General features: G+C 36.7%; 1 protein-coding gene across 8 annotated transcripts in view; it reads left to right on the top strand.

Annotated features, from left to right (window-relative positions):
• Positions 1-11,293, top strand: part of st3gal3b (ST3 beta-galactoside alpha-2,3-sialyltransferase 3b) — a 55,457-nt gene extending 44,164 nt beyond the window's left edge. For all 8 annotated transcript variants that reach the window (XM_058796730.1, XM_058796687.1, XM_058796702.1 and 5 more), the window contains 2 exons: positions 2,114-2,260; positions 7,908-11,293. In XM_058796730.1, coding sequence (XP_058652713.1) covers positions 2,114-2,260; positions 7,908-7,997 — 237 coding nt within the window. In that variant the 3' untranslated portion in view covers positions 7,998-11,293. The remainder of the gene's footprint in view (positions 1-2,113; positions 2,261-7,907) is intronic.
• The last annotated feature ends 745 nt before the right edge of the window (positions 11,294-12,038 follow it).

Raw genomic sequence — 12,038 nt, 5'->3', positions numbered from 1 at the left:
TTAATACTAATTGTGTGTGTGTGTGTGTGTGTGTGTGTGTGTGTGTGAGTGAATCATACCCCAGGCCACTGCAAGCTAATGATTTAGAAGAGTTGACTCCTCCAGGGAGATGAGGAAGTGAAGGTCTGCCTCCTGGAATTGGTGCATCAGGGGTGGGGGGTCTGTTTAAGCAAATTGTTAATTACATGGAGCTCAAGATGAGTTAACAATTGCAGAGTAGAACTAAGCCAGAACTCCTTCAGGCACAATGCCATATCGACCTCGAGGAAGAGCTGGACCAGAGCAAACCACACACAGCGACGTTAAATAGATTCAAATATAAGCACAGCAAGCATAGTTATTCATGCTTGATTTGTGTGGTTTTACTCATGCTGACATTAATGACACGCTTAAGATTTTTAAATTTTCGTTTTATATATATATATATATATATATATATGTATATATATATATATATATATATATATATATATATATATATATATATATATATATATATATATATATATATATATATATATGTGTGTGTGTATGTATGTGTGTTTCTAATACGACAGAAATTAACGTGATCACAATTCAATAAAAACATTGTAAGTTAGGCCTATTAATTGTAGTGATTTCCCGGTGATTCAAACGACGAATAAATTATATAGAGAAAGCGAACAAAAAACATTATCAACGGAGCTTTTTGAAACTCTGTGTCAGTTAAACCATTGCGTAGCAAAATTATTCACTGTTTTGAAGTGCTCCAATCGTATTGCGAATCATTTTATTCAGAACGGGACTTCATAGTGCGTTTCACGAATCATTTTATCCCCACCGGGGAGAAAAAGAATTCAGCAGAGGCAGGGATGCAGACCCCCTACAAATCACACCCTATATATATGAAAAAAAAATGAAGGGGCATAAATACTTTTGCAAGGATATATATATATATATATATATGTATGTGTGTGTGTGTATATATATATGTGTATATATATATATATATATATGTATATATATGTGTGGCAAGTCTCACTGTGGGGCTGTTTTAGCGACAGGGACTCGTCAGAGTAGAAGAAAAGCTCAATGCTCCAAAATATTGAGATGGCCTTAAAGAAAACCTTGTCAAGAGTATTCAGAACCTCAGACTGGGCAGAAGGTTCACCTTCCAACAGGGCAATGACCCTAAGCACACAGCAAGAGTGGCTTATAGACAACTCTGTGAATCCCACAGCCTGGGATTGAACCCAATCATATATTTCTGGAGAAACCTGAAAATGTCTGCCAGCCCCTACCCAACCTGACAGAGCTTGAGAGGTGAAGAGAAGAATGGCAGATAATTGCCAAATGCTGATGAGCAAAGCTTGTCGCATCAAACAAAAAAGACTTGAGACTGTAAAGGTGCTTCAGCTAAACATTTAGTTAAGGGTATGCAATGTACTTATTTCAGGGTTTTTTTTGTTTTTGTTTTTTTTTAATACATTTACGAAGTTGTGACAATTCTGTTTTTGCTTTGTCAAAATGCTGTATGGAGTGTAAATTGATGTGGAAGAAAGTAATTTAAAGCAGTTTAACATAAGGCAGCAACATAATGAAACATGAAAAAATGAAATACTTTCGCAAGGCTGTATAAATAATTATTTATTTATTATTATTATTATTATTATTTATGTATTTATTTTTAATATATATATAATGCATAAATAATAGTAATAATAAATTACAGAATGGGTTTGTGGTGGGATTCTATTATTGTATAACATAGTCCATTCAATTTAGACTGCAAACTCACAACTTAAATTATTTCATTCGCTGTAACACTGTAGATTTGAATGTTAAATACTGTATAGTGCTTATGGCATGTTAGCATTTTACGCACTATTAAACAAACAATAAACTGTATTTTCTTGTCTGTTATCAGGTCTAACATATGATTTGCATCAATATTTGATCATCATGATTTACAAAACAAGCACAAGATATTGTAGTGTGGTTTAGGGTAAGAGTCTGTGGATCGGTGCAGCTCAATCTTCACCAAAGAACAGCTTGCATGTTAAGAACCTGTTGGTAAAATGTATTTTATAATCTGACATTCTGATAGATGATAAACTTGTGCTTATTTCCATAGAACATTCCAACTTTGGGCACCGTCGCCATAACGATGGCCCTTCATAACTGCGATGAGGTTGCTGTTGCTGGATTTGGCTATGACATGAACACCCCTCATGCACCCTTGCACTACTACGAAACAGTCAAAATGTCTGCCATAAAAGAGGTAACAGTTCTGTTTCTTTAATTGACAAATTTTTTAGGAGTAGGTGTTTTAATGCATGTTGTACAGTACCTCACTCAGCCTGTTGTTTTATCTGTGTTTGTTTATCTGTTCACATTATGGACCATTACGATGGAGATGTTATTAACAGAATGTCCTGGGCTACTTGCTACTTTTTCCTTTTTCACTCACATCAGTCCATATGAAGATAACTTTGTTGTTGTGTTTTATAAATTCCTCTCTGCCCACATTTGCCATGGCTGTAAAAGCACACTCATAAAACAGAGCTGTTAACGCATAGTTAGCTCCTGACTGCTCTGGCACCCATCCTTGTCAAATCACAGTCAAGTACCATTCATGCAGAACTCACTCGCTTCCTGCTGCCTGCGTTCTGTCAGTTTAAGACTTCTGGACTATGTGATTTAGTCTTGAACAAATGGGACTAAACTGCTGGCCTTGTATAGTGAGTACTTCGTACATACTATAACAGTATAGGGTATTTGTCTTTCTAGGTTTTGACAGGTACTTTCTAGGTTCATTCTAGCTGTGATGCAAGGGATTCATTCCAACACTAGATTGACTTTATGGCTTTCAGTGGTAATGCCAGGATTAGAGTAATAGCTTGTTTCATCACCTTGTTGGGTAAAATGTAACATTTACATGAAAGCGCTTCTAGAAAAGACTCAAGAAATTATTTAGAGACCTTTCTAATGTCTCTGAGTAGTTTAGCAGCATTTTATGCTAAATATATTATGAAAAATTATATACATTACCATTCAAAATTTTGGGGTCAGTTTTTTTTTCATGAAAATAAACAATTTTATTCAGCAAAGATGCATTAAATTGCACAACTAATGTTACAAGATATTTCACTTTCAAGTAAATGTTCTTTTGTACTTTCTGTTCATCAAAGAATCCTGAAAAATATTAGTTTCCACAAAAATAATTACATTTTAAAATATATTAAAATATAATTTTTTTATATATATTGTAATAGTAGTGTAACAGTAATTCACAATAGTAAGTAATAATAATAAAATGTAAATGTAATTCATTTTTTATCAAATAAATGTAGCCTTGGTTAGAGACTTCTTTCAAAAATATTAAAACATCTTATGGATCCCAAATGCAGAGAGCTATTTCTCTAACTATAGAGGCATAAGGAAGAGATTGTTTCAGACCTTCTCTCCCTAGGGCAGTTTGGCCTAAAGAGGCTCTTAACCCAGCATTCATTTTGGCCTGTGCCCTTTTCTCTCTTATGGAGAGTGAAACTTTACTCTTGGATCTGCTGGGTTTTTTTGTGAATGTGATCCTTCACAAGGGCTGACCAGGCTGAAGCAGACAGCCTCGAGACTCTGACGAGATGCTTTTGGCTTAGTATCATGGCCCCCGAAGGCCCAGAACATCCTGTCAGGGACAGTTGTGGGGTCCACCCATTCGGACCGAGAGCCTCTCACAGGAACCCAAAGCTCTGGTTTCATCCAGCAATACCAGGCCTGTAGGTCCTCTGCTGTGGCGTTCTGTTTCTGAAAATCATGTTGAAGAACAATAGGATATTAAAAGAAAACTGAAGTGGATGGTTTTCACAGGAGTCAGTACAGCTCCAGTTCTTTGATCCCAGAACACACTCAATCCCTCTCCTGTGACTCAGGGATGTGTTATTGTTGTAATAAAAGACTGTAGTAGATGTGAGGTGCTGTGGATTTAAGAATTAATGTAGCTTTTTTTTTTTTTTTTTTATCATGGTAGATACTGACCTAAAAAAAAAATTAAAAAGTACTGACCGTGTTTGAATTGAAGATTTAAATGCAACTTTACAGCAATTATCCATATAAAATGTTTCCAGGGCACCAGTAATGGTGACACAAGACACCCTGAGCATTTTTAATGGATTCATCTTTAATACACAACATTAATTTCTCAAGATGTATTTAAACTATCCGTCACCCTTAGCAGGGTAAATGGTTTTAGGTCATTGTCGTGTGGTTTTCTAACTAAAGAGTTCCTGTTTAACACTGTTTATCCCTGTAAAGCTGCTTTTTTTTAATCTGTATTGTATAAAGTGCTATATAAATGAAAGTGACTTGACTCGACTTAAAGAGTTCACAGTATTATAGGAACAATTCAGTTACTTACATCACCTATAGTCACTTTCAAATTGGGTTTTTGTTTTGTCACCTGATCCACGGTCTCTGCCATTTAAACCACTTTCCAGGATTATAATAGAAAAAAGGCAAAAGAAAAAGTTGTACAATGTCACAGTTTGTATCAGACCATATACAGGTGCATCTCAATAAATTAGAATGTTGTGGAAAAGTTCATTTATTTCAGTAATTCAACTCAAACTACTTCAGTCTGTGTGCATTGAATTTATTTAATACACGAGTTTCACAATTTAAGTTTTTGGTTCTTTTAATTGTGATGATTTTGGCTCACATTTAACAAAAACCCACCAATTCACCATCTCAACAAATTAGAATATGGTGACATGCCAATCAGCTAATCAACTCAAAACACCTGCAAAGGTTTCCTGAGCCTTCAAAATTGTCTCTCAGTTTGGTTCACTAGGCTACACAATCATGGGGAAGACTGCTGATCTGACAGTTGTCCAGAAGACAATCATTGACACCCTTCACAAGGAGGTTAAGCCACAAACATTCATTGCCAAAGAAGCTGGCTGTTCACAGAGTGCTGTATCCAAGCATGTTAACAGAAAGTTGAGTGGAAGGAAAAAGTGTGGAAGAAAAAGATGCACAAACAACCGAGAGAACCGCAGCCTTATGAGGATTGTCAAGCAAAACAAGGAATGGACTAAAGCTGGGGTCAAGGCATCAAGAGCCACTACACACAGATGTGTCAAGGAATTTGGCTACAGTTGTCGTATTCCTCTTGTTAAGCCACTGCTGAACCACAGACAACGTCAGAGGCGTCTTACCTGGGCTAAGGAGAAGAAGAACTGGACTGTTGCCCAGTGGTCCAAAGTCCTCTTTTCAGATGAGAGCAAGTTTTGTATTTCATTTGGAAAGCAAGGTCCTAGAGTCTGGAGGAAGGGTGGAGAAGCTCATAGCCCAAGTTGCTTGAAGTCCAGTGTTAAGTTTCCACAGTCTGTGATGATTTGGGGTGCAATGTCATCTGCTGGTGTTGGTCCATTGTGTTTTTTGAAAACCAAAGTCACTGCACCCATTTACCAAGAAATTTTGGAGCACTTCATGCTTCCTTCTGCTGACCAGCTTTTTGAAGATGCTGATTTCATTTTCCAGCAGGATTTGGCACCTGCCCACACTGCCAAAAGCACCAAAAGTTGGTTAAATGACCGTGGTGTTGGTGTGCTTGACTGGCCAGCAAACTCACCAGAGAATCTATGGGGTATTGCCAAGAGGAAAATGAGAAACAAGAGACCAAAAAATGCAGATGAGCTGAAGGCAACTGTCAAAGAAACCTGGGCTTCCATACCACCTCAGCAGTGCCACAAACTGATCACCTCCATGCCACGCCAAATTGAGGCAGTAATTAAAGTAGGGGTGACCCCGAATAGTCGACGATTCGATGCTTCGATTCGAGGAGCCTGATTCGACTCCCAATCTCACAGTCGAATATTCGCTGGGTGTTATGATCATGCCATTTTGGCTATATGGGGGTGCTCAATGTCTGATTTCACATAGAACTACCGGTTTTCTCCCAATAAGTTAATATACAGCCTATTATGATAATGCTGTAAATAAGAATCTGTAAAGAAAGCTTTAAATATTTTAACGTGCGTGAATTAAATCCAACCACCCCTATAGATTTAAGTTTTACTTTCCATAATCCGTGTCCGGCAGAGGAGCACCTTGGCGGCAAGGATTTAAAACTTTAACAAGACTCAGATTGACACAGGCAGAGTGAAAGACTGGATTTTTTTCGATCAGGTAGGATGCAAGTAATTTCAAAACATTTCAGCCGGTTTATATATCATGTTTATATTATTTATCTTGTAAAAGATGCATTTGGTTGAGTCGCTGCAGAAAAGTGCTTCATTGTACGGTGATTCTTCAGCGCGCGCAGCTCAAAACAAAAATGCAGAACATTAATAAATGTCATATACATAACGTTATAATGAGAGCACTATTGTAAAAAATTGTGAATTCTTAGGGTTTCGCTGACGTTTAATGTTAACTATCTTTTAATCAAAACAAAACATTATTCACTCCGTTTGTATCTGCGAGGCGTCCAATACACATTTTCCCTTTGTGTTAACGTCAGTATTTATGGCTGTCAAATGTCTGACTTGAGTCTTGGTAATGTATTTTGCCCCGGCCCCAAACATTTGATTCGACTATCAGTCGATTATCGGCAAGATTAGAAAATTCCGATTCGACTATGAAAATCCTTAGTCGGGGACACCCCTAAATTAAAGCAAAAGGAGCCCCTACCAAGTATTGAGTACATATACAGTAAATGAACATACTTTCCAGAAGGCCAACAATTCACTAAAAATTTTTTTTAATTTTTTTTTTTATTGGTCTTATGAAGTATTCTAATTTGTTGAGAGAGTGAATTGGTGGGGTTTTGTTAAATGTGAGCCAAAATCATCACAATTAAAAGAACCAAAGACTTAAACTACTTCAATCGGTGTGCATTGAATTTATTTAATACACGAGTTTCACAATTTGAGTTGAATTACTGAATTAAATGAACTTTTCCACGACATTCTAATTCATTGAGATGCACCTGTAAGTATTAATATCCAATTAATTATACCACTTTGAGCACATTCAACACACTATTTTACCTTTTGGCAAATTTCGAAAAGTGATTCCCACATTTATATGAGGGATGCGAGATCTAGTCACTCCTGAAACCTTGCTGTGTGTACAGGGTATGTGGCCGTTGGTCCTGTGAGCAGCATGTAAAACAAAATTTTGATTCAAAATTGAATTGATTATAGCCTAGAAAACGAACAAATAGCGCTTCCATATAATCACTAAAAAGCTGTCACTCACTTCAGTTTATCGCAATCTCACAATGTTCCGTTATAATCAATGAAGATGAAGACGCAGGTTTACAAGCCACTTTTTCCTGCATTTTTCAGTCAGTTTCTTGCCTTTTCCCCCTTATGATCAACAAATTTTCATACACGATAAAAGCTCCTTATGGTTTCTCAGTTTGACCAATTTGAGCATCCATAAACAACGCATAACATAAGCATTTTGAATTTCTGCCAGCGATTACTCTATAGAAAAATCACTTCCTGCTCTCCAGCTGCATTTCGCACCACAGCAATGAAGTCATGTGCAAACAAATTATTTGTACCTTTTCATGCAATCTGATGATAAAAGATCAGTGTTGATCTTTCTGTCAGTCTCATTGGTTATCCATCAGCAGCACACAGTTGCAAATATGCAAAGATAATAACATATGATTACTGAACTATCACTTGCACAATCTATTACCTAAAATGTGTCGTATGCCCCTGCATATCTTAATGGATGCTGCTTGTCCAGTTTTCACCAAATTTAATGCTGATGTGTCTGCTTGCAAGACTAACATTCTTGGTCTAATGAGAATAAAAGGGTAGATTATCATGTTGAGAGAGTCTGTGCTGTAAATGCACAAAAGTTGGCCACATTCAGTAGGAAATGACAGTCTTCTGTTTATGTCTCCCCCACAGTCATGGACTCACAACATCTCAAAAGAAAAGGAGTTTCTCCGCAAGTTGGTGAAGGCCAACATTATCACAGACTTAACCAATGGGATTTGAACCTCCCATGGTGGGTGCCTTTCTAGGAGGACTCAAAAACACAGAGTCCTGGGAAACCCTGGACCAGACAACACGGCGGAGCAAGATTTCAGAGGTGGGAGCGATGGCTCAGTTAAGATGCACATGTGCCTTCTAACCGACAGGCTTCCTCTGAGCGGGACGTTGAAGGTTTCTTGAATGTCTCGGGAGACAATCCTTGTTCAAGTGCAGATGGAAGATATCAGAGACTTTGAGGTGACCTACAAACACAGCGCTTGAGGAACGAGTCGCAACATTAATTGATTGTGCCAAATGTACCTCTTTTGGAGGAGATGCTCTCCTCTCCTGCCTGAATGTATTAACGGTGTAAATATCAAAGATTTTTACAGTGCATTTCAATGAACTGCTACAGCCCCTGGGGTTCTGCCTTCACACGTGATTCTCCGTCCAGGGCAATCAGTGCATATCCTGCCCTAGTGTGAGGAAGGGCAGAGGCAGGTCTTTGATTCAGCCCTTCTTCTGAGCACAGGAGGCTCTTTATCTCCTGAATGTGAGCTTATGTTACAGATTCTTTTGTTAAAGAAAGGAGCTCAATCTCTAAGTTATTTATTTTGGTGCACAGATGAAGGCCTTTGTTGTTTTGGAAAGCTCCCTTTCCAAAATTGATTATTAATACCACAATTTGCTTTAGGTGGGAAACTGAGTATCTATTAGGGGTGCACCGATACCACTTTTTTCCAATATAATTCTGATACCTGAATTGTTGAAACTGAATTGTTGTTGTTTTTGGGGTTTTTTTTGAAAGCGTTGATCTTATAATTAATCTTATTCCGCAAGGATGCATTAAATTGGCAGTAAAGACTCTTACATTGTTACATTAACTCAAATTTCAAATAAATGCCATTTAAAAAGAAAAATCCAGTAGCAAGAACCACAACATTTAGAAAATTCAAATTTCTGCAAAATACAGTCCTTTTAAACAAAAAAAAAAAAAACGATATTTTATATATATGTTATGCATAATAATGGGAACATTGGAACATCTGGGACAGGGTTTTTACCATTCTGACTGTTGTAATCAATAATGCTAAAGGGATAATGACATTTGACATTTCATGACTTAAAAGGATGGTTGATTGCGATTTTAACTTTTTTAACGTTAGTGTGTAATGTTGCTGTTTGAGCATAAACAATTTCTGCAAAGTTGCGACGCTGAAAGTTCACTACAAATGGAGATATTGTCTTTTTAAAATTCTGGCAGTTTAATGCCTACAAAAACGGCTTGTATGGACTACAACGAGCTACTTCCCGGGTTCGTTACGTCACAAATCCAGATAAACCCCGCCCCTGGGAGCATATAATGAAGGGGGCGAGGCCATGTTGTGCTGCTTTAGAGAAGAGGAAGAGAAAACTAGGGGTGCACGTAAAAATCTATTCACATATGAATTGGCAAGGGCACCTCAGTCGTGCACCTTTAGGTTACGAGTCTGACTCTCTAACCATTAGGCCACAACTTCCCCTCAACGCCATTGTTTACAACCAGAGCACATGCCGCTGAAGTGAGGGGCGGGACGTTTAGCCAATCACAACACACTGTGCCAGCTAACCAATCTGAGCCCATTGCGTATTTCTGAGGGAGGGGCTTCATAAAAGCAGGAAATGATCAGCGCGTTTATAGAAGGAACAGAGCGGTATGGAATAAAAGTAAATTGTGAAAAATAATGCATTTTTTAAAAAACAAAGCATTAACATATGTTAGACTGTACCCCACAAACAAAATCAATCCTAGAAAAAATTAATTCAACCACCCCTTTAATTATCCATAGAAAACTTATACATACATATTCTATGCTTATGTTCAAAAGCTTGGGGTCAATTTATTTTAATTATCTTATTAAACAAGGATGTATTGGTCACACTTCATTTTAAGGTCCAATTCTCGCTATTAACAAACCATTAACTACGACTTTTGCCTCAATAAACTACTAAATTGCTGCTTATTAATAGTTGATTAGGGATGTAGAACATGGTCATGCAGAATATGTGCTTTATAAGTACTAATAAACAGCCAATGTGTTAATAATAGGCATGCTAATAAGCAGCTAGTTAATAGTGAGAATTGGTCCCTATACTAAAGTGTTATCAATGTTTTAAATTGATCAAAAGTGACAGTAACGAATTTTACATTGTAAAATTGGTAATTCTGTTTCAAATAAATGCTGCTTAATATTTTATATTACTGTTTTTACTGTATTTTTGATCAAATAAGAGCATAAGAGACAACTTTCAAAAACAAACAAAAAACATCCAGTGCACTAATCTAGTAAACACCCAGTAGCAAGAACTACAACATTAAAAACCACAATAAACCTCAGCAAAATACGTTCGGTTTATATATCATATACGTTTTACGGATTATGCATGACATTGGGACATCTAAGACAAGGTGTTTACTGTTTAACTGACCATTTTTGCACGCTGCAAATGATCGAGCCAAGTGGAAACAAATTGTTGATGCCTTATGTCCCACTCGGGACGAAGAGGAGTAAGTAAGTCTGTCCTTTTTTGTGAACTTAAATTTAATGACTTAAATACCCATCCTTTTTTGTAATTTGACAACCATGGGTAATGCACAGTTTCTGATTAAATTGTTTCTATATCATCCATATCTTCTCTGACAAAAAAATTTGTATCGGTGTGATAGGATCCTGGTATTGGATTGGTGCATCCCTAGTAACTATTCAGACAGACCTCAAAATGGTACACTGCCTTCCTGAATTCTGCCTCTTTACTTTCCAAAGGCAGCAGTCTGAGATCAATACACCAAGGAGGACTATTTTAAAGTTGTGAGTTTTTGTACTGTTGTTTTTTTTTTTTTTTTTTTTTTTGCAGTACACGCCATTTTTTGGAGTACTTGTTCCAGTGCGTTATAATTTCAGCTGTGAGCTTTCAGAGAAAAGCTGCAACATGGGCACAGTCCTGGAAATATACCATTGCACTAACCATCAGAGTTCATCAGAATAAACTACAAAACTGCACAGCATAGATGTTCACTACATCTGGCACTCGGCTCATCAAGATCCCACAGCAGGGAGCAGTCATCATCCTGACAGATCGAAACACATTTTGAAAGATCTCATAGAAAGGTGCATTTATACTGTGCATTATACAACCAATCAGCATTATTATAATGATCGTTTGGAGTTAGAAGGACAAAAGTATTATTATTATATTATATTATATTATTATATTTAAAATATCCTTCAGTTGTAATAAAATAAATGTGTTGGGCAGTTTGGCCCTAAATTGAATTTTCAGACCACGTGTCTAATCTTTATCTTTTTCTGCCATTTTCAAAGACAGTGTAAAGTATATTTGAATCAGAAATTGAAGGTATGTGGTTCGTACAGCTGATTATTTCAATATTACGCTAATCAAATCTAGGAGTATTTTAAGGTTTTCTTGTGCCTTACGGTAAATCACAATCCTAATAAATCAAGAAGTTTTTGCATTTCTCTTTCAAAAACTGACCTTTATCCATTATAGCAAATATCATTGACACAAAATATCATTCAACACTAAAATTTCTGGTCGATGTAAGCGAGTATGTGTTTGTGTCTGTGTGTTTTCCCTGTGATGAACTAGCCATCCGTCCAGGGTGTTTCCCCAAAGGCGCTGGGATGGGTTCCAGCATCCTTGTGACCCTACGTAGTGCAAGCGGTTTGGAAAATGGATGGACGACATTGTTCACAGATAATAGTTTTGAATTTGTGCCAAAGAAAAAACTCTTAAACTGATTTTTAAACTGATTATTTTTATTATTATTATTATTTAGTCTATAATAAAGTTTTAAAAAATGTTAAACTAGATATGTAGATGTATTACACTACCATTCAAAAGTCAGTAAAAATCAATAAGTAAATAAATTTATTCAGCAAGGGCATATTAAGTTGATCAAAAGTTACGGTGAAGACATTTGTAATGTTACAACAGATTTCTGTTTCAAATAAAACTCTTCTTTTGAACCATGTTCATCAAAGAATCCTGAAAAGATGTATTTCA

This window comes from Onychostoma macrolepis, chromosome 02 (genome assembly GCF_012432095.1).
Source record: "Onychostoma macrolepis isolate SWU-2019 chromosome 02, ASM1243209v1, whole genome shotgun sequence".
Lineage (NCBI taxonomy): Eukaryota > Metazoa > Chordata > Actinopteri > Cypriniformes > Cyprinidae > Onychostoma > Onychostoma macrolepis.
This window is presented reverse-complemented; position numbering and strand designations above follow the sequence as displayed.